Below are 22,970 nucleotides of genomic sequence, written 5' to 3' on the forward strand. Positions count from 1 at the left end.
GGGTGGTGGGGTCACGGGGAGAGCCCTACTCTGCAGCCCCGGGGTGCTCCTCCTCTGCTACTGCCTGCCCGCGTGGCCTCGGGTGCATCACTTACAATGAAATATAGACATGAATTGGGAGCTTGACAGCCACTCTCCACCAGCTGTCCAGATCTCTAAAGTTTTCAGCAAGCGTTGATGTCTTAATCACATGGGCCATTTTAATTGCAGGAGCCCAAGCATCAAGATCCTGCACGTTCCACCAGCTTTTGAAGCGCTGCGATGGACCCGCTAAGGCTCCTGGTAACGTCTTCTTCTTTGCGTGCTTCATCTCCGCTTTAGGCATGACCAAATGAAGACAAGACATTGGAGGGGGTTTTGTCCCACAGAGCTTTGCTGACTACACGAACACAAGCGATAGTGCTGGGGAGCCCTTTGGCCAAGGAGCAGCTGGCTCACTTCCCCTTAGGCTGCTGGGGGGGGTTGTGCTTGTCCTCACCTGCGAGATGTTTGTTTGCAGCATGACAGCATTCACCAGCTGGGGCATAAATCATTCAACAAAACCCTCCACCACCCCAGGGGCTTCTCATAACATCCGCTTGCAGCTGCCTTTTTATCTCCTGAGTCCTTCTCATCCCAGATCATTTCAGGCATTGCCCTCTTCTCTGCCCCCAGCCAAGAGGCAGCAGGTCCCTCGGTTGTGGGGCCATGCCCAGGCTTCCTGCAAACGCATGTCAGGGAGAGGTTGCCAAAGGTGTGTAGGCACACACCTATGCTGGAGATAAGCAGGAGCGAGCACCCAGGGCTTGCCGAGCTGGTCTGCAACACTCGGCCACTTTACCATTTACCTCTGTGGCCGTGCAAGTGCTTGCGTAGATACCGAGATCTGATGTTACTTCCCATAGTCTATAATCCCTCTGGACTGAGGTGAGCGCCTGTCTCCTATAGCAGCAGTCCTGTCTTATAGAGCATCTTGCTCACAGGAGCCACCTCTGAAAGGCACCAGCACCAGGGCTAGCCCTGCTCTGCGCAGAGAGGTGAAATTTTGCCTATTGATTTTCCATTTGCTTGTGCTAGGACTCTGCTCTCTAGCATCAGGAATAGTCTGAGTAAGTCTAGAAACCCGTAGCAGCTCCAGGAAGCACGAGAAGTTATTTTTGCCTGTACATTTATCCTCCTCATGTTTTCTCCACTTTATTGCTGGAGTCTGGTTTCTTTCCGTGCTCGGAGAAAGGCAGCCCAGCGCTGAGGAGAGCCACTTCTACTGGGCTTGAAGTACTGCTGCTCCACCAAAGGTTTTTGCTGTGGGACGTTGAGTGGGTAAAAGGATAATTTCTCATCGGTAAGAGAGAGATCAACTACTGCTGAAGCAGCCTAAAGACTACCTGGGCAGAGACAGCAAGCCCCTGAATCTACATGCAAAGCTTTGGGGAAGGCGCTGGTCTCAGGCTTCTGCTCTTCTGTTTGTGGTCGCATGGCTATCACATGCATGCCTTACCTGTCTTTTGCTCTGACCACTTTCTTTTCCTGGCTTCACAAAGTTTACAAAGTCACCTTCGTATTCCCCCGCGCTGGCTGGCATTGCCCCAGCGAGCTAGCCAAACACGGCAGAAACAAACTCAGCTTTCCAAAGGGCAAAACTCGAAGGAGGCCAAGCAGGACCTCACACCTCCTTTGGGAGGGAGATGCATGGCAACAAAAGGCTGGGATTTCAAATGCTGACATTTTACCACAAGTGCTGTGTGCCATTTAGCCTGCCTGGTTAGCGCGTCTCCACTGCCGCTCTCTCTACGGTCCGATAGCAATTCCCGACAGAAGCACAAAAGCACTGTGGAGCCCCACTGGGGTAAAGACTGAAATGAGCTCCTGCTCTCAACAGAGAAGTACACTGAAAACAAATAACCGGCATATCCAGGGTACAAGCAAATAAGCAGCAATAACAATGTAACTTTATTTAGATTTAATTTGACATTTAGCAGTGTAATAAGCACAGAAAGAAAGAAGTACCAAAATACCAAACTCATAGCATATAAAATAATCAAATATATTTCATATTTAGTGAAATATTTCTACAACACATCAGTGGGACTGCCCTTAGCAGCCCAACCCTGTAAATATATATATATATATAGCTGTGTTATATAAAATACTGTATGTAGAGAAAGCACTGAAACTTATCACCAAAATAGAAAATAGCTCAAAATACAGATAGTTCAGATTTGCTAGTCATACCCAATGTTGAAAAGAGGTTCAAACCCGCTGCAGGAGATAAAGCTCCAGCTTAGATGCCATGGCAGGCGTGGGATGGCATTACTGGGCACGGGCTGGCTAAAGCTGGAGGAGCCTGGCTCGCGGGACAGGCTCCAGACCTGAGCCGATGGCCACAAGGTGACAGAAGTTACTGGTCCTCGCCCAGGACTGCCGAGACATTTCCTTAGTGGAAATGCCAGCGACGATGCCGGTGCTTGCGGCTGATGCTACCACCACGGGATGCCTGGGCGAGCGGTGCATTAATGTCTGCGGGGAGGCTTAAGTGCACGAGCAGCCGCTTGGATCCCGTAGGAGACCCCGGGGCCCAGCTGAGCCGCGCTGCAGCCTGCGCCTGCCTGCGGCCAAAGGGCTTTTGCTCAGAAAGAGCTGCCGGAGCAGCGCTCCCGCTCCTGCGGCACACAGCTGGCCCTTGCAGATCCGGCCGCAGCGGGACTGGCCATCGGCAGATGCACAACATCACAAGGATATTATTCTGAATTTTAAAGATGCCGCTTCAGCAGATGACAGTAATTAATTCCTATTAGCTTTTAAAAATCTAGAAAGCTGCTTTTGTACGAGGCCAGGCTCCCCCAAGAAATACCATACGTTTGTTCTGGTCTGCAAGCGAGCAGCATGTGAAGTAGCGACCCTGCTGCTACAGGACAGTAACACCGAATGAAACGTTTGTCCTGGCGAAAACTCCCACCTGCCCTGAGGGTGATCAAGGTTAGTGTTGTACTTAAGATCCCAGGCAATCTGTAAATAGATATAAAAAATATGGCATTTCTGGCAGCAACACTGAAGTCCAACTGGAGCTGATAACCCGCACCAGCGCGTAGCCCAGCTGCTGCTGGTGCTTAGGCAGGGTGCTGGGCGGGCAGGCGGAGGCACCAGTCCTGGCCGCAGGGGAGAACCGAGGGCACGTTGGGGCCATTTGGTTCCTGATGTACCAATAAGGCTCTGTATCTGCTGCTTTCCGGACAAGGTACTGTTGTGCTTGTTTGTTGCTTTTTGGCTCAATACGATGATTAATTTTCCTGACTATTCCCGCTAGGGAGGCAGCCGAGACCTGCCCGCAGGATCCCTCCTCGGGCAGTTTCGAGCCCCAGCGAGGCAGGGCCACGATGAGCTGCCCCTGTGCCGGTGCCAACCCCACAGCGAGCTGGGGGCTGCGGGAGATCACCCCAGGAGCCCCCCCAAACCCTGTTTCTGTGCTTCTGCCAAGCCATGTAACCCATTAAGCCTATAACCCATTAATAATTCTGTAATTGCTCTTTCTCATCAAGCCAGCAGTTGCATCCCTAATTACATGGCAACAATACTATGCTAACAGGATGAGCTATAATTCCTAGGTGGTATTAGCATTGTTATTGTACTCTGAGTAACTTCCTGGTAATGGCCATTTGAATGTGGCAATATCAATTAAGCGAATATAAATGCTTAGCCCCTGGAAAAATCATTAATAAAAATTTCATTCTGATAGCCTCTAATCACAGCTAAATACAATTACTCATACGAGGCCACTATAAAAATTATTTTTCTCATCAGAAGTAGTTCATAAGGTTTTCCCAACTGTTTGTAATAAAGAGGACACTATATAGAAAAGTCCAGAAAATAAGCACACGTTTGTTTCTCAAAACCCATAGATAAACATGACAATATCTCTAAATTACTGGCTACTGAACAGGATTTCATTTAGCTCTACTCAAGCTGTAGCCTAGTATAAATATTTTCAAAGCAGCGCGCTGCTGTTTCTTCTGGAACAGCTGCACAGGATTTCTTTGATGTCAAGCTCTTGTGTGGGGACAGTGTTTCAATTTCTTTTTATGCCTCTGAACTGCTGAAACAGGAAGGAAAAGACATTCAATAAAATAGGCATTTTTCATGAAAAAAAAAGAAAAAGCAGCAAAATTTGGCCTTGAATGCAGTACCAAGAAATAATTCATCACTGCGGCGGTGGCAGAACTACACTATGCCTCTCGCATCCCTATTTCAAAGGAGACAGGGAAAACACCCTGAGGTTCTGCGCTGCAGCGCGGTCTCCCTGTGGTGCACACCGGGCGCTCCCTGGGCTCACGCGCTGGCAGCACCCATGGCCGGCGGCTGCCCTGGGCACGCGGCGGGTGCACAGGCGCTTTCATCCCCACTCCCGGCGCTAGTGTGTACATCCCTCGTGTACTCCCCAAGGAGCATAAATACAATTAGCTGAGACAGCTCCGCTCCTTCCCCGCTCCCGCCCGGGCTCCTGGAGCTCGGCGATGCCCAGCACAGCAGGCTCGAGCTGCACAGGGGCTGCGGGACATCCAAAATGACTGTGGCTGGTCATGACAGGCAGCTAAAGAAGGTGCTGCCCTACGCCATTTGCCAAAGACGCTTTCTTACGCAATGAGCAAACGTTTTTTAGATGGCTGTGTCCGCAGCGCCCATCACTGAGCAACCACAAGCGCTGCCTGTGAAGCTGGAGAGGCACATAAGTGCAAATCCCCCCTCAGGCACCCGGCGCCTGCCGGTTTCATAAGTCAGAGGCAGGAGCCATCCATACGTCTCTTTTTCAGAGTGCTCGGCGAGGAGGAGCCCCGTGCAGCGCCTGGAAGGAGGGGGGTTGCCCTGCCTGCCGCCTGCCTGACTGCAGAGCCAGCCGTCACAAGCTACGCATGTTTAGGAGGTACCAGAGTGGACAGCACAGATTTCTCTTTCTATAGGGAGATAAGGCTGAAAAGGTCCAGGACATCAGGTGCAGCTGGAGGGAGGGCAGCCAGGGCAATGCAGGGAGAAGCAGCAACACCGTTATCTCCAGGCAGGATCTCTGTCTCCTGCACTTTGTAAAGAATTCATGTGGGTTTATTTGCCTTGCTTCATAAATATTTTCCAGAAAAATGTTGTTTCTCAAAGCAGCGCTCAAGGAGTGACCTCCAAAAAGTACATTTCCTAAGGCGTTTCCCTGTGCGTGTCTTTTCAGACACCCCTTGGCTGCACAATGCTTACTGGAAAAAAAGCAGCAAAAGCTAAAAGGCTGCTGAAAAAGCTGGGGATTCTGTTTCAAAACTCAATGAACTGATGAAAACAATTTCTGCCAGCGCCGGTGAGCTCTCGCTCGCCTGCAGCGAGGGTCTGGGGGCTCCTGCGTGGCCGTGCGGGGGGCACTGCCATCAGGCTCGGGGGTGCAGAGGCAGCTCACCCCCTCAGGCAACTCACTGCTCTCCTGCCGCAGCACTGCCGCTGCCCACGAACGGGATTTCTTCCCTGTCCGTCTTCCCCAGAACGAGATGGTGCTTCTCCATGTTTATGACACACTGTAGAGAATAAATGCCTTTAGGTAAGAGGGAAAACTGGAATTCACAGTGGTCCCAGCTCCCCCAGCATGGGTAAAAGCCCTGCTGGGAACCCCCTACCTTCAGAGATTTCAGTGTCTGCAGCCCAAAGGAGAAAGGTTTCTCATTGTCTTCTGAAAAATAGGAACATTTAGATTTATGCATTCAAAATGTTCTCCCATGCTTTTTGTCAGAGACTCCATCCTTCCTTCATGGCTACTCTGCTAAATAAAACTCTGTTTATAAAGGACTGAGTTACTCCGGGGGGTAACGAGATCAAACGAGGGCCGGCGGATGCGCCTGCAGGGAGACGCAGCGGTCGCTCCGTCAGCACGGCAGAGCGCGAGCCTGGTGCCGCCAGCCCAGCCCTGCTGAACGCATCCTCCCTCCCTCCCTCCCTCCCCCTGAAGGGCCAAACAGGGGCTTTTGCTGCAGAAAAGCGGTATTTCTATTTTAATTTTAACGTATTTCTGAAGCTTCATTTTTCCCGCGGGGGTAAGAGGGAGTAGAGCCCCAGCCCGTACCCGGGGACCAGGGGAGCCCACACGCACTCACCCACGACGAGGGCAGCGCACTCCACGGGGATCGCTCCCACCGTGAGGGCGAGGCACTCGATCTGGCCGATCGCCCTCACCTTGTACGGCAATGAAACCATCTCGTCTTCGCCAGGGAGTGCTTTGAGATGCTCCTTTAACCTGCGCGTTGAAAACACTTCTGACGTGAAACGGCCGCGGTTCGGCTGCTCTGGCAAGGAGCAAACGGCGTTTGGAGGGTACTTACACCTGAAGTGCTCTTAGCTTGCTCATATTACCACGCCATTATTGGAAAGCAGATTTCTTGGCAGATTTTCTACGATGCTCTCCCTACAGCCAGCATCCTACACCCACATCAGGCCATAGCGCGACCCACGACGCAGCCCCGGGGCCGCGTCAGCCCTTGCCCCAAGCAGAGCTCCTTCCTGGATTTTGCTTTTTACCTGAGGAATCTTTTTTCCTACATTTCCTCAAGACTTGGGGAAGCTGCTGATCTAAAATTGCTTCTAATGCAGTGTGGGTGTAAGGAAGGGATACTCCACTCCAGCTCCCACCACACCGTGTCCCCGTGCCTCACAGTCGGGGCAGCGCGCCTGATCCACGCTTGTTAGCAGGTGCTGCTGCTGGGTTAAGTCAGAGGAAATGGGGACAGATCAATCACATTCAGCCCAAGAAAAGGAAAAAAGGATGTTAGGGATATCTCAGGTACAGTTGTTTTTTCTATCTATGCCCCATGAACTAGTCTGGCAACACTGATTAATTATTTAGCTTCAGTTTCTCTTTTAAACCAAAGGAGAATCTAATGGAAAGGCAGTTCGAGGCGGTGATCTCTCCCTCGGATAAAAGCTGTGTTGGTTTTCAGCTATTTGAGGTACCTTTCTGCTGAGCTGCACTGCAGCAGTGCCTTTGTGTCTGTCTGTCTGTCTCTCCGTCCATCCATCCCGGGGGGGACCAGCCCCCCTCAGAGGCAGAGGCCCCAGGACCGAGGTGGGGATTGCCCACGCCATTTAGCGCAGGTACAAGGACCAGGAGAGGCAGCAGAGAGAAGGAGCTGGATCCCCTCTGCCGCTTCCCGCAGGGACTGGCCTTAAAACGCAGTGGGAACATATCAAGAAGTTTATGAGCTCCTTGGCCCTGAGCTGGCTTTACTCTAGCCCGAGACAGGTTGGAATGCACTTTTTTGGGTGCAGTCAATTCCAATGGCTTCTCTATCCACTCAAGGGAAGACTTGTGGTCTTTGGCTGTGATCTTTGTTTCCTTCCATTTGTCCCCACCGCAGGGCACAGGCGGCAGCGCTGGAGCCAGGACCTGAACAGAGCCGAGAGACAGCTGGAGATGGCTCCTCGCTCCAGCACCCGCTGACCCAGGTTTTCCCAGGCGTGACCAGGGCTGCAGAGGGGCTGCAGCGGGGGACAGAGTAAAGCCACCTTCAAGGAAGCGCTTCGTCACAGCTGAGACCGACCCAAGGACGGGCGGATAGCTCGTGGGCAATGCATGGCTGAAAGCCGGCCAGGAAACTGCAGCGAGGTGAGGAGAACCACTGATGCATGATGCAGCGACACCTCTTGGAGTTGGGTTTGAAAGTGGAGAGTCCCCAGCAGTGTGCCATGACCAGAGCTGCTCACGCAACAGCTGCACCTACACCTCTGCAGGGGATTTCTTACGCTGCGGCAACCCGCGAGCTAACCCCACCGCTTTCCTCAGAGGCGAGGTGAAGAGCTCGAACGGCACCATGACAAGATGCAAAAAGATTTTTAAAAAAGAAGGGAGGAATTGGGCCTGCGCCTCGGGCACACGCACGCTGCTTTTAGGCGCTGAGCCCCCAGCGACCTCAGCAGCAGGGCCCGTCCCCAGAGCCGCTGAGCCTCAACTGCAGGCAGCAGCACCCAGCAAAGCACCCTGCGGGGCCCCTCCTGCCCTGGCAGGAGCAAGAGCAAAATCGCCTAGCACGCCTCTTCCCTGCTGCTTTCCAGGGCTGGATTTAAACAAAACTCGTGTTTTATCATTGCCACACGCGCTGGACTGCTTTGAAGTAAAACGTCCTGGAGTGGTGCCTGCTGTCGCACGGGACCTACCACAGCGACGGCAGAGCGAGCCAGGCATCAAAGCCCTGGTTTTAACCCGCTTTATTAATCTGGCTTTAGCTTCTGTCCCCACAAACACAAACAGCAAAGGAGCTGCAGGAAGCTGCCTGCAAGGCAGCCCTGCCTGCTGCACGCCTCGGCTGGCAGCGCGCGCGGGACGGGCTGTGGCTCCGGCCGCGCCGTCTGCCTGCACGGGCAGTGTGGCTGCTGCACGCCCCGGTGCCGTGGGGTCCCACCTCGCAGGAACCAAAGCTGGCTCACTGTGATGCGTAACGCTGGGAGGGCCGTGGGCCTTTTAACTGCAGCCGTCCGGCTGATGGCTCAGTCAGGAGGGCATCCCCATAACCTGAGAGCCGAAACTGGCTCTAACCTACTTCTTAAGCGCTCTTTGAAGGGTGAGACTGCTGAAGCAGACTGGTGCTGCAGAAACCACACGGGACACGCATGAGTAACAGAGAGAGCAGACGAACTGTCACAGAGCATCGCTGTGCGGCTCAGACGTGTTGAGCAGCCAATACAGCGTCTTGCGAGATGAGACCCCTCCAAACGCACCCTTATCATCCGTGAGCTAGGCTGAGCAGCTTCACAGTTTGTGACAAGTTTGTAATAAGCACAGCCACCTTCCAGCCACTAAACACTGTTGTGCAAATAAGTAATTACTGTCTAGGCAGAAAACAGGCACCGTTCGTTCAGGGCGGTGCAGTAGTGCTCAGGGAACAACTGCAATTGGGTTTTGTATAATCACTGCGAGTCGGCGATAAAAAGCAATGACTCCACGGGAATAAAGTGCCAAAATCTCCTTGATACCCTGTGAGCTGATGCCTGATCCTGCTCCTCGGAGATCAGTGGGAGTTTTGCTGCAAATGGCTGGCAGTCAGCTCTCTAACACTACGTAAATCCATTTCCTTTCCCTTCAACCGGGAGAAATTTGTTATTGGGAGTAGCATCAGACACCAAATTTCGAGCACGTGCACGTACACAAGCGCACAGCTGCTTTACACCCGGTGCTGGGGCCAGCAGCGCTGCAGGGCCAGCGGGAGCACGGCCAGCAGCCAGGTCCCTGCCTCGCAGCGGGGACCTGCAGGGCTGGGCTGGGCTCACCCAGCCCCACGCCTGCCCTGGGGACACAGAAGATTGGGGGCGGGGGGGTGTTCAGCTATTTCATGAGGCGCTGAATGACAAACAGGCAGGCACTGAAAAAATACAAATGCATCCAGCCCTCTGAAGGGATTTACTCAGAGGTGAATAGGTTGGTACAAGCGGCTATTTCAGCTCCCTGCAAGGACATTTAAGAATAAGCCAGGATTTGGTTGTAACAGGAGGCTGAGGGGCTTGCCCTCCCTTCCAGAGTGGCCATCGCTGGCGTGAGCGAAGCCCCAGCCCCAGGAGCACTGCCTGTGCTGCCAGGTGCCACGAGTTCCCACAAAACAGAAATCCAGCTGGATATTTACCCTAGCTTGTCCAGGCAGGCAGATGACATGAGGTTGTGCTGCGAGCCGGTGTCCACCACGGCCTTCAGCTCCTTCCCCGCACACTGCAAGAGCAAGCAGAGACGGGAGACGATGCGCGGGATGCGGGATGAGCGCAGGGTGTCTGGGCTCTCCGCTCCGCACACACCGGTCCCCGCTGAAATGCCAACATCTCCTCGCACCAGCCCATTCCCGCTCCACCTCATGCCTGCAGGGTATCGCCTTGCCCACCCCAGGCACCCAAGAGTTGGCTCTTGAGCTGCTTTTTGAACAAAATGGTGCTACTAAACAACATGGTGCTGGGTCCTGAGGCCTTCCCGGCAGCGTTTGCCCCTGCAGAGGGCAGAAGGGGCAGCCCTGGGCAGGAGGGGATATTGTGGAGAGCAGGAAATACAAAAGAGCGTGGGGTTAAGGAGGAGAAATGTGAAATTACTCTTGGGGAAAGAAAAGAGGGATGGCACTTGAGGAAAACACTAGGCTGTGAGCACGGGGATTCGCCATGGATAATTACTCCTCAGCATTTCAGCATGCTGCCCCAGCCTGGCTACTCCCTCCGCCCTGATGTCCAAGGGGAGACATCCACCAGAGCAGTTTTCACGCTGACACCCAGGTGGGCGCCCGTGCTGCAGCAGCCCTGAGCTGCAGAGGGAGAGCATCCCCCCAGCTGTGACAGCCTCGGTGGAGTGCAACCCTAATCGGGAAACACGAAGAACAAGAGCACAGCTTGAGGCTGTCAGAAACAAAATTTTGGGGAAAAAAAACCCAGAAGGCTGGGGAGGGACTATTACCTGGCAGCTCACCACTATGAGCTCCTCGTCCTCTGTTTTCCCTGAGCTGCCCAGTTTGGTTTGATTCAGCTTGTTGGTCTGCGCTGAGATATCACTCTTCAGAGTCCAGCTGCCTCGGCTGCTTCGTAATTTTGATAAATTTGTCTCCATCAGGCGCTTCTGCAGGATATTATGTGGTTGCTTTAAGAAAAAACACAAACAGAAGAGCAGGGTGAAGTCAGAGGAAAGCCACGAAGTGACCTGCATCGCCAGCCTGCTTGTGGTGCCCCCGGGCCAGCGCTGCTCTCGCCAGAGGGATGCCCTAAGGTCTCACTCTCCCCGATTCCCAGACTGCATCTATTCTCCCTAGCCTACACCTATTTGTCTTTGACTAAAGACAACTACTTTGTATTGGCAACGGAATAATCCTTTCGAAATATTAACCAGCATTTGGAGGGATGCCTTTCTTTTCCAAACACAAGTTCAAGATTTGATTTCATATAGGAATCAAAACAAGTCAGGCTTTTCCAAGCTGGTGTTTCAGCCATAATTGCCTTCATGTGTTGATAAGGATATCGGGAATTTTGCAGTGACGTGAAAAGTTAAGAGGTAACAAATTACCTTTCCAATTACACGCACCACCTAAGTATGAAAAAGATGTATGGATTTACTGAATGAACACAGACACTTTCATTCAGCACTGGCCTTGCTGGCGTAGGAAATCCCTGTGTCCAGCCTCCACCCGTGGCGATGCTCTTTGCGTGAATCCACCCAGAATTTAAGAAGCTGATGTGGATGTCTCTGCGTTGGCTCTTACGGGTGCAAGTGAACAAGGCACAACTGCAAGAGGAGAGCTACAGATGGTGTCTATTGTCACACCTGGTCTGGCCTTTAGGTCAGAATTTGGTCTAAAAATTGCCCTGCGTGTCTCTTCCCTCCGCATTTGTATTTAGCTGCTAAAGGGGAGTCAATGGGACCAATCCTGGTGCCATGTTGTGGGAGGGAAAGGAGAGAGGGGAAGAGGTAGGATCATCTGAAGTAGGTAGGTAGGTGTTCTCCTGGGAACCCCCAACGCTTTGTACGGCGGCTTCTCGCTTTCTCTGCCATTTCCATTTGCTCTGTGAGAAGCATGTTGCCTCTCAAAATCTCCTCCAACTGCTTTCCCAAAAGCCTTTTTATGTTTAATGTTCGTCACGGATGGATGCACATACTCTGCTGGAGGTGAAATGACTCTGCTTGATTATCTGCTCTTTTCTCTGCCCGGCTAATCTCCCCCCCCGGTACTGCCCTTCCCTTCTGATTTTCATTTGTCCACAGTGAGACCTTCTTACTGGCTTATTTCTGAATTTTTGCATTCATATTAAATATGCCTGTGTGTCTGCAGGGAAATTTAAACCATCCTCATCCAGAGGGAATTTCAATGGGATCAAGATAACTTGGAAAGCCTCGGGCCGTGGTTCCCCGAGTTGGCCAGCGCGCACCCTCATGCGCAGCGCCTCATCTTTAAAATAATCTGTGCCGCGTGTTAAATAACAGCACTTCCAAAAGGCTAATGCAACTTGGCATCATCCTAAAATAACTGCAACCACGTTAGTGCTTCAGATCCTGCTGTAGACGTAACACGGACCTGACTGCTGAGATGGGGTGGATGCAGCCAACAGCAGTGTCACCGGGACACATAATCTCCATTTTTCCCCACTTTTCACTGTTCTTACTTCTGCATACAACCTGCGACTTGAAAGGAAATAAAATTTCATGACCATTTTCAGTTGCAGGTACTACGTCTGACCGGCACGCTGGAGAGCATGTCCTGTGTAAAGGCGATAACGTAGTCATGCTCCCAGTGACGGGGAGAAATCGGATCCAGCACTGCACTGTCTCCTTCACACACACAAAGTAACAAAGCTCCAGCACCGCTCTGGTGTCCTCCGCCTTCCCAGCGAGACTGAACAGCAGGAACCGGTATTACTTAACCAGATTAAAGGCAGGCAGACTGGCTCCACTAGTAATGGACCCTGTGCTGAGGGACGAGCAAATCAGTTTGGAATCGAGGGCTCCCTTACAAGAGGCAGAAGCCGTAGGTGCACAGTCAGCGCTGTGATCACCTCCAAAGCTCCTCATCTGAGCAAAAATGAAAGCCAGGGTTTGCTGACAGTGGATGGCACGTCCTTTTCACCCTTTATGTTTGCCTGCAACTCAGGCACACATCTGGAGTAGTAGAATAGGCACACATCTCCATATGGATCGTTAACCAGCTATGTATGTGAATTTTCTCAGGCCCTGGTTTTATGAATCCTATATGGGATCCGTCACCAAAAGGAAAAAATCCAGCACTCAGCAAACACGAGCTACCACCACAAATGGGACTGTCTTTTGTTGACGCTTGCCCTTCTGAAAGCCACAGTGAATCCTGCCTTTGGGGGGACAAATGTTGCTTACGTTGTGCTCCAATACAGAAATAATCTAGCAAGAGGGGGCTGAAGAGGTTCCCCGCAGCACCATCCTGTCTCAGGCTATTAATTAGTTTGCTTTAACTTGTATTTCCCTTGCAACAGAGTGAGGGATGTTAGTCACGGAGATGACTCAAGTGATGGATACGTACTTGGTAAGCAGGTAATGTGCCAGGGGACATTTACAAACGCACATTTTGCTGGAAAACTGCAAGCAGACCATGTCTGGGAGGGAGGGAGGGAGAGGACTTCCCCGTGACAGCAATGAGGAAGGCAGCCGTGTTCTCCCTCCAGCGTGGGTCGGCCACACAGCCAGGATCGGTGTTTGAAGTAACCCAGATTATCTGGTACTGTCTTTCTATGCATCGCACAAAACTGTTGAAAGCTTTATAAAAAAAAAAAATTACATACCATTGTGTAAGTGGAAAAAAAAAAAGTTATTTCCTAGTATCGTTCAGCACAATATAAATACAAACCAGGATTTTTTTCATAAGATATTTCCCTTTCCATCCCTGAGACTTTGCAAAAACCTACAATCCCCTAAAGAAGTCACAGCAGAAACCTAAAAGAAGTGAGTGGAGACACCAGCTATTGCTGAACCTATTTACCACTGTCTGTCAAAACCACAAATAGTTCTGTGCAGTTTTGCTCCTCTCTAATTTATAAGCAAGCGCATTGCTGCAGCTTGCAGTATCCATCTCTCTGGCAGGTTTCCCACTATTTTGGCTTCTAGATCTGGGGATAACAAGACCCGTCAACAGCAGTTTCACTCAGGCGGAGATGAAAGTCAGGGAAGACGCCAGCTCCTCCCCTCCCCAAAGCCATCTCAGGAGGTTTGCGCTCTCTTCTGTACCTAGACAGTAGAAGAAAACAATGGAACTTGTCCCAAGAAATAACAATTTCTCTCTCTTCTTCCCATCCTTCATCCAAATTCACCTCTTCTACCAGCAGCCTGTGCTCGCGTGGTGTCAGCCCCTCTCGCAGGGGGACGAGGTGGGACAAGAGATGCTCTCCTGTGCGCCCTGGGTGCCCAGGCAGCGGCCAGGTCTCTGACCAAAACAGTGCACCTAACATCAAAGTTTTTTGCATTTTAACCAAGACACAACGCAGTGGGAAAGCGCAGTGGGAAAGCGGGGAAAGCTGAACGCGCTGCCATTGACTGCAATGTTGCACCAGCTACAGGAGCAGGGGACGGGGCCACAGGGGCACCCAGAGCTGCGCTGAGGACCGGGGCAGCCAGGGGAGGCTCCAAGGGTATTTTGGGAAGGGAAAATGCTTTTTTTTGTTGTTTGTTTCTATTTATAGCTTTGTTTCCCAGCTTGTAAAGTGATGCGGGACTGTTTTGCCAACGGCCAGCACGCCCTGCCCAAGCCAGGCAGGGGGTCACGGTTATGGCGTCGGGAAGCCTAAATCCCAGCTAACCACCATCCCATGCCAATTTTCTGGGCTTCGGGGAGGAGGCTAATAGTGAGGCATCAAAACAAAACCATTTCTGCTCTGTATATCCAGCCCTTAGTTTGCCAAATCCAATGTATGCTATGCTATAGTTTGGCCTTACAGTAGGCAAAAAAAGAGGAACATGTAAAGGGAGCGAGGAACTAGAAGAGTTCAGTCCAACCCAGAAAAATACACTGAAAAATATCGGAGGCTTAACATAGGTAATTACAACAAGTATCTGTCAAACCTGCCTACGTGGTGCATCACCAGGAGAGATGCTTCAGGAGCCGAGTAATGGCACACAAGCTGGGGGATGCCAGCACACCCGCCCCGGTGACCTCTGCGCAGCACCCCCTGCACTGCGGCCAAAAGGAAGGGGATTTCTCCCCAAAATCGGAGTGGTCGCTGCCAGCTGTCACCCTGACAGACAGGGTCTGTCCTCCCCACCTGCCCCCATCTCTGGGGAGCTGTTACCTCCTCTCTTCTCCTGCTGAGGCCGCTGGAAAACCCCCACGGGAAACCCTGCATTAATAATGCCAGTCACGTCAAAAGCCCTTCCACCCACGTCACCACAGCTGTCACGCAGCTTTAGACACAAAAATGTGCTGCTTTGTTAGGAGTTGTGCAGTTCTTCACGAGAAAGGCATGCAAATGTCCTGGCAAAGACCCCTGATGGCCTGGGCCTCCTGACCGCGCAGCTCAACCCCTCTGGACCTGGACCTCTCGGTTTGGGGCCGTGCCAAGGTGGGGTCCCACGTTTCAGAGGCTCTTGGTGCTTCTCCAGTCTCAGAGACGCACGATCTCCGGCTCCTCCTGGCGACAACTCTTGTGACATCCAGGCAGCCACGGCACCGGGGAGACATGGCGGGGCCTCTTGAGGCGATGCTCACTGCCGCCCCGGCCGCGTGCGGTCTGAGCGTGGCGGTGCTGCAGCCTGGCTTCGCTGCAACACGACCCACTGCAACAATGCTGAAATCCATGGCATCTTCTCTGGGACTGCAGGAACCGGCCTGAGCACGTGCCAGTGCTGTCGCTTGGGGGACTCCCCATACGTCCCACGGGGCAGGAGGCTGTGGCCAAGGCGAGTCCTGGCCACGTGTGCCCACTGTCCCATCGCCCCTCCCTGTGGTGTGGGGACAAGGTGGTTTTGCAGTGGGGCAGCCCATACCAGCTCGGTTCTCCGCCATCCCTGGCCGGAGACCCACCACAGCCAGGGTAGCCGGGGCGGGCAGCGCACTTCTGCCACGCCGCACCTCCTGTTTGTCCTTGGAGCGGATCAGGAGCTGTGGACCTCCCCAGGGCTTTGGCACGTCCCTGGAGAGAGCCGCCCTGCACGGACCCCCCTCGCAGGGGCTGTGGGTGCAGCGGGGGCGATGCTGCAGCCGCGGCTCAGCCGGCGCAGGCACAGGAGCAGGGAGCAAACCTCCGGTGGCGTTTGTGTGACCAGGGCGGTGGCGAGGAGCCCCTGGCACCGGGGCCAAACCTGGTCCTCGCTGCTGCGGGGACAAGGACTTCAGCGCTCAGTGCCCCTGGCTCCTGCTACCTGTTGCCTCTCTCGTCTGGGCAGAGCAGAAACCCCTGTCACCAGGGCCTCAGCCCCACGCACCGTGGGTTGCTGAGCCACGACACGTTATTCAGACCCTACCGACAATAGTAACTACAGCACCATCACGCTCTGAAAGGCACTTTGCAGCTCCCCGACGGAGAGCTGCCCTTCAACGGTGACCAGGAAAGCTCCTTCCGAGCCTTTCCCTGGGCAGGAGCTTCACTCCCTACAACAGCAAAACATTTGGGATGTCAAAAAGAAATCACCTCCACGTGCACTGCAGAGAACAGCCAACTCATTCCACTTATCTCAGCCAGGCAGAGCCGAGCCTAACCCAGCTGAGCAGGAAGGCTGCGACAGAACAAAACTACCCCACTAAAAACAAAAAGATTCACTTTTTTCAATGAACCTGTATCAAGCATTGAAAAAAGCAAATATTGTGTGTTACAAGGTGTTAGAATTTTGCAACAATCAGGCAAAAAAAAGTAAAGGAGCTTTCCTCGGTAAGATATATTTTCTAGATTTTGCTCCTTACATCAGTACTTTTGATATTACATTTAAGTATCACTTCCCATTAGAGAAAGCTCAAACATTTATGCACATTAGTATCAGAAATGCTCTCCAGACCCTGGAATGAAGAATATTGTATGTCAGCTACAGGATCACATGGATCACTGCATATGTAAATATTTAAAACCTAGAATTATGTATCTTCATTTAAAAAAAAAAACATATTGCATAGGCCTTTATCAAAGTGTAATCTTGGCAGTTTTATATTTTGAAGTACTAAGGACTACACTTTACCGAATCTTTTATGATTTTATGTTATGCGTATATATGCATCACAGACAAACATAGGTGTATATATGTATGCATTATATGAAGCCATTTTGATCTACTCTGATTCAGAGAGGATTTTTGTACTGGAAACAGTATCCCATTTTCATGTAAATGTAAAAAAAAAAAAAAACTCAAAAGCTTTTAGATCCGAGTGCCAGGCATCTGAAAGCAGCAACTAGCAAAAAGCAACCCTGGTGATAACTAGCATCATATTTCTACTCCCTTCTTTTTACATACAAAAGCCTCATTTTTAAAATCAACTTCCACAAGCAACCGACTGCTCCTCCTAATAGAAAAATGGCATGAGGAAAAAAAAAATAGACACTGCCCTACCAGCTTCTTCAGTCTCCTTCCAGTAAACACAATAAAACCTTACAGTATCTTTTGAAGTCCCCAGCTTCTTCAGCCCATCCAGAGGGAGGAGATCTGCAGAATCCTTGTGAATAAACTGAACTGCCTGCTTCATCCTCCTCTGCTGGCGGAGAGACGCCGCTTCCCTTATCTCCACTTCTTTTCTACTCGGCTCTGTCAGGATACCCGAATAAAACATCTTCCACCTGCGTACGGCTCGCTTCTCGAAGATGCGCCTCTCGGAGGGATGGAGCCGGGGAGATGCTCTATCGCCTGCGCTTTATAACCGGAGCCTGGTGACGTTTGGAGACCGGCAGGTACTCCAGCCCGCGCCGCCGAGTAAAGGAGGGGTTGGGCACATTGCAATACGTTGCACAAACAACGGCGGGTGAGCTCAGGCTCGGTCTAAGGGAATAAATTGGCACCGTTCCTGCTCGCTGCCTCTCTGAAAGCGAGATTAGCCGCAGGCGTCCGACCCCCAGCAGCCTCACGGGCAGAAAAGAGAGCGCCGGAGCACCGGCACCGGTGCTCTTTTCTGCCCGTGAGGCTGCTGGGAGGCTTTGAGAGCTGCAAACAGCCCCGGGAGCCAGCGCACCTCCCAGCCAACCTCTGCAGGCACAGCTTTTTTTGGCCTGGATAGGGAGTCTGAAGTGTCACGGCAGGTGACGGCTGCCCAGCACCCATGCGGTCCTGGATGGGACAGGGTGGGGTGATGCAGCCCCACAGGGGCCGTGCAGCTGGCCACGTTGAGGTTTGCTACCTTACGCCTGGGCTGGCGGGGTTAGGGCAGGCTCTGGGTGCCACTGGCCTCACTGAAGCATTGCAGGCACCGATCTGCATCACCACTGCCTACTCAAGTCCCCAGGAAGGGTAAGGACTGTCAGAAAACTGTCCCAGCCAAATTGGGGCACCCCAAATGTGCTTTTACACAGGGTTTCTATACCCATCAAACGTTCAGGTAGAGCATGCCTTGACTAATCACTAGCATCCTGCTAGTAATTTTCTCCTAATCAGAGTAAAACTTTGCAAAGCAACTATAGTTTTGCAACATTCTTGCTGCGTGTCTGTGGATCCAGACGTCGCTGGAGTCAGTCTTGCTGCAGTTACTTACCTCTGACACCAGACGATGCTGGGAGGCTTTCAAAGACATGTTAGAGGGTGAGGGTGCTGGGGCTATCTTGGTTGTCCAGGGGTATCCTTTATCCTTCGTGGGCAGCTCGAGGCTTCCAAGAAGCAAAGTCCTTATTTCTGGGGCCGGGCTGTCCTTTATCATTTCACATAAGGGTGAAAGTTTCCAGTAAAATTCCACTACCTCATTACATTACAGTGTATAACATGAACTAATACACATCAACAAACTTAATACACTTTCATACTGTAAAGCCTGATTGACATAATTGTTAGGGAAGGGGATTCTCTTAACGGGACTCACAGCACACGTGTGTTTCCTTCACTGCAACAGTGAGTTTTTAAGTGATATATCATCTCTCACCAGAAAGAAACACTTTTTACTTCTTTTTTTTCCCCAGAAGGCCCACACACTTTCAGCAGCGCAGCGGGGGCAGCAGGCACTCGGCCGGACCTTCCGCTTCCCAGGTAATTTGTTGCAAGGAATAGGCGCAGGAGGAAACGCAGCTCTGCCTCAGAGAGACAGAAACACCCCACGCGGGTTTGGTTCTTGCTAAACTAACAGAGACCTTTGATGCGCTAGATAAAGCGCTAGAAAAGCAGAGCTTAGCCCAGGATTTACGCCAAGCCTGACTTCCAGGGCACTCGCGGCCTTCGGGAGGAGCTGGGGTGCTGACCCCGCTTTGCTCTCCCCCACCAACGCAGCCCGGATGCAGTTTCCCGCTCACCAAGACACCGTCAGCCTCTGGCCAGCTTCAGGGAAACACTCCTGTCTCTGACAGGAAAGGGAGAGGGGAGGCCAAGGAAGAATACTTCGGAGAGACACCCGAAGTAATGTGGAGGAGAGAGAGGAAAAAGAGGGGCTCCCCTGAAAGCAGCCGGGGAGACATTCCCCTTGCAGCAACTGAGATATATTGAAAAAAAATAAATGAAAGCAATGAAAACGCCAAGCAGGCAGAGTCGCTTTAAACCGCAGCACCACGGTTTCTCCTTCCTTCCTCCCCTGCGGGCTGCTGCGAAGCCCTGAACCTGAGCGGGGAAGGGGCCAGGCAGGATCCGGCCCCCCTGCGCTGCAGCCAGCCCCGTCCTCTCACCTCGACCCATGCAACGGGGCCAGCCCCAACAGCCCAGAACCAACCGCCTATTTCTTTATCTCGGCACATTTTAAACGTAAAGCTTGGTTGACACGAGGGTGCTGAAGGCTGAGAGCAGCCCCTCTGCAAGAGGTCGCTGCCAGCAGTGCCCGCGCCACCGGCACCCCGCAGCCCCGGCAGCTCGCACGGGGAGCGGTGAGCAGGGCTGCTGCGGGGATGCCAAAGCGGCAACGCTCTGTGTGTAAACTTACACACCTGAGCTCTGCAGCCACGGCCAGACTGTGTCTGTTCAGCCCCTCCTCATATGACCTGCGAGAGAGGGAAAAAAAAAAATCAGATGAGCGCGCCGAATACAATAAAACCCAAACCCATTATTTCACAGCCTCACATAAAGGCCGTTACGCGTGAGCCAGCCCGAGCTCGGTGAATGTGTCAGTGTGCAGAAGGATAACAGGGCTGACAGTCTGAAGGGGGATGTAGTTTTTTCTCCCCGTGCTGATTCGGCTCATTACACGACAGGACCATTGTTCCACTACAGGCAAATGTGCCCGGGAGGATAAGAGCACCTTATTTTTCACCTTGGGAGCTATTTGGCACTTATCCAGTTGATTAAATAAAGACATATGATTACATCCGCACTCTCCCAAAGGCAAGGGGGCACAGAAGAAAGCAGAAGGACTGCCGCTGAAACCAGGAGACAATTTTTAATAGAAAAGCTCCGTGGAGGAGCAGCACTCTGCCTGGCGTACTAGCAAATGCCCAGTCCGCTCTGGCTTACGGCAAGAAGAGCAAAGCTGCAAGAGCAAGTGGAGCATGAAAAGCCCCCTCACACTGCAGCTCCAAGGCTGCAGCTTAATCAGCGTAAGGAAAGAGGAGCTGCGGAGCTGCGTTCACGCCCCCATTTCGTCTCTTCTCCCGATGAAAAGGAAAGCAGCAGCAGGCAAAGCAGGAAGTGGGTCGGTCCTTTTTGGTTTTTTCTTCTCTTTGATTTCTCATCTTTCCTTAAAAAGAAGTGATTTGTTACTGGTTGCCATGTCCTGAAGAGATGCAGAGATGCCCCAGAAAACTCAGAAGAAAGGACAGAGTGGTATAATTTAACAGAAACAGAAGCAGCAGCAGGCAAGAGTCCCAGAAAGAAGAATTTACCCCAGCATAAAGAGGAAGAATCAGTTTTCAGAGGGAAGACAGTGAAGAGCTCAAGAAAATGAAACCACGATAATTGATGTAGAAAAATAAGTTATTCTGTCCATCAGTGCAGGATATGTAAGGGTCAGCTCTAGCACACTCAGGCAAATAACTGGAATAATTTGGAGACTAGAAAACAGTCTTTTTCTAAAAAGGTTGGACACAAAAATCCAGAATGATTTTGTGAGCTTCTTAATCATCATTTGTAGCAAGACAAAGACTACAGATAGAGCTGGAGAAATCCTATAGCATACGAAGGTAGAATCAGGTTGAGATTCCCGAGAGATGTGACCCATTCTGTACAGTAACTCCACACCCACCGTCTGTGTTTCCAGTGCTGACCAAGAGAAAGGACCTCCTGGGCCGGGAGTGGGCCCCGTCACCAGCACGAGCGCTTCACGGAGACAACTATTCCCGGGACAGCTCTCCCTATTTACCGGGGGTGCAGCTCCAGCCTCCTTTCCCCCGTGCATGTTCTGTGTGGTGCAGGAGCTGGTGGCAGCAGGCACGGAGCCGGGGCACTGATGGTGCTAGGAGAGGAATCAGACTTCGTGCAGCTTCTCACAGGAGATGGAACTGAATTTCTCTGTCTAGTTGTCTTCATATACGGAGAAAACAGGTGGACGATAGTTTCAAGAACACAAAAACTGCACATGTCAAGCCAAGAGATTAAAATGTCAAGTCTTGCAAGACCTCCCATACCCTTATTTTTCCTGCTTTAAAGAGGCTGAAACACACTTCTAAAAAAAATAAAAGCACGGGAGGGGTTGGTCAGGGAAACAAACAGTAAGCTTCCCAGCGTCTTCTACCCGTACCTCAGTGACAGCCAACTCCTGGCTAGGAGCTATTTGTGGCTGATGCAGCGTAAGATCAGGTCCTGCCTCCGGAGCCTGCAAAGCCGTGCTGGTAACTGCGCTGCGCTGGGAAAACGGGCTGAGCCCCTTCCAGGTCCCACGTGAGCCAGGGAAGAAGCTGCGGGTTCCATGTGCCAGCAAAGGGGCAGGGGGGGGATTTGGGACAGGGTGCCAAGGGGAAAGGGAGAAGCTGGCAGGTGACTTGCCAAGCACTGGGAAAGGAATAAGAGAACAATACGCATGGGGGCTGGGGTGGGGGACAGCAAGCCTGGCCTCCCCTGACCTCCACATCATAGAACCAGCAGGAACTACCACAGCCCTTAGCGGAGGTAACGGTGGCTGCTGTGCATTGAACTGCTCCGCTCCCGCTCACAGGCGGGGGAAAACAGGGCTGATCGTGCCCCGGCATCGCTCACTAGCTGGTTTCCTGCAAGACAAGATCCAACCACAACTCAGAAGCGGTGGCTGCTACGAAACCAGCTGCACACACAAGCGCAGACATGGCCGCTGGGTCTTTCAGAGCTTTCCATGGAGCTGACGACACCACGGAACTTTCCTCTCAAGCAAAAAGACAAATTCCTATCTCTTTCTCTCCCAAAATGTCCCTTGCATGGCTTTCTTCAAAAACTCCACCTGGGCAGGCGGGCGGGAAAAGGTGTACATGGAGGGCAGGTGACATTTCTCCCCGGTATGTAGCCACACTAACCTCTGTTTATTTTGTGCAATAATAAGATTATTCCAGTATAAAATTTTCAAAATGATTAATTTTAAGAAACATTAATACATGCTAGTTCTCACCCTCCCACATGTATGCTAGAGTTGAACTGCAAATATTTATTTTGAAGTAAGCTACAGATATATTCAAAGTGCCAGCCATAACTACATCGTTCAGATTTCCCACACCTCAGGGGATTTCACTTCCCCTCCCGTCCTGCAAAAGGCAGCTTGTGTGCTGAAGGCTTCCGCTGCTGCTGGGGCATTCCACGCTGTAAATTTTACATTCAGGTCATTAAAGATATAGGAGGGATCTTGTTAAGGCTGAAACAGCACAAGTCATTTCACACTACGCAAACACGATTTTCTCGCCCCTTTTCTAACTTTCCAGAAGCCTGACTCCCAGAGACCGAGGAGCAGCAGGGCCGGCACGCAGGAATGCCGCTGCCCCTCAAGATTTCTGAGCTCTGAAAGGCAGGAGGAAGAGGGCGCTGCTCTTCTTCACATCGGGTCCTGTGGCAGTCCAGCAGGAACTGCTAAGAAATCACAGGGAGCCCGCTGTCGCTCCCCGAAAGGCACGGGGCTGGTGGGGTGAGCTGCTGGCTCCGAGGGGTAGGAGAGGGCAGGGAGACCCGGGAGACAAAGGCTCGCAGCCGGGTTCTGCCATGAAAAAGATCCCCTTTACAATCAAGGATTGTGGTTGGGGTGCCCTGGCTCATCCTAGAGTCAGGGAAAGATGTTGTGCAATAGCGAGATTCAGAGTCTCTTCACAGACCCACCTCAGAGCACCCGGGCAACCTAGAGCTTGACAACAAGCTGTAAAAACCAGGGCTTCGGATGGTACCTAAGGGGCGTGCTGGGCTGAACAGCAGCCTCCCAAGGCTGCTGTGTGATTTTGCTGAGCCTTCTCCTGTTGACTTCTTGAAATAGTTCACAGCCGTCCCTAACAAAGGGGTTATGGACTCCCCACATCAAATG

The 22,970-nt window shown here is 52.0% G+C and overlaps 1 protein-coding gene across 1 annotated transcript; it reads right to left on the reverse strand.

Moving 5' to 3' along the window:
* Positions 1-1,897: 1,897 nt before the first annotated feature.
* NRIP3 (nuclear receptor interacting protein 3) lies at positions 1,898-17,440 on the reverse strand. The gene is made up of 7 exons (XM_075162778.1): positions 17,043-17,440; positions 10,415-10,594; positions 9,609-9,691; positions 6,096-6,235; positions 5,622-5,674; positions 5,425-5,522; positions 1,898-4,069 (listed from the first exon to the last, which is right to left on the reverse strand). Exons 1-7 carry the CDS (start codon positions 17,214-17,216, stop codon positions 4,054-4,056), a joined length of 744 nt encoding a protein of 247 aa, XP_075018879.1. The 5' UTR covers positions 17,217-17,440; the 3' UTR covers positions 1,898-4,053.
* Between the last annotated feature and the right edge of the window lie 5,530 nt (positions 17,441-22,970).

This window comes from Calonectris borealis, chromosome 14 (genome assembly GCF_964195595.1).
Source record: "Calonectris borealis chromosome 14, bCalBor7.hap1.2, whole genome shotgun sequence".
Taxonomy (NCBI): Eukaryota; Metazoa; Chordata; class Aves; order Procellariiformes; family Procellariidae; genus Calonectris; species Calonectris borealis.

What these genes read in the sequence shown, in the direction of transcription:
- NRIP3 (XM_075162778.1), bottom strand. Translation starts at nt 17,216, where the DNA reads ATGTTTTATTCGGGTATCCTGACAGAGCCGAGTAGAAAAGAAGTGGAG. An exon ending in TGGGGACTTCAAAAGATACT is followed by an intron (nt 10,595 to 17,042) that starts GTAAGGTTTTAT and finishes TTTTTCTTAAAG; the next exon opens with CAACCACATAATATCCTGCA. An exon ending in GCCTGCCTGGACAAGCTAGG is followed by an intron (nt 6,236 to 9,608) that starts GTAAATATCCAG and finishes TTCAACGCGCAG; the next exon opens with GTTAAAGGAGCATCTCAAAG.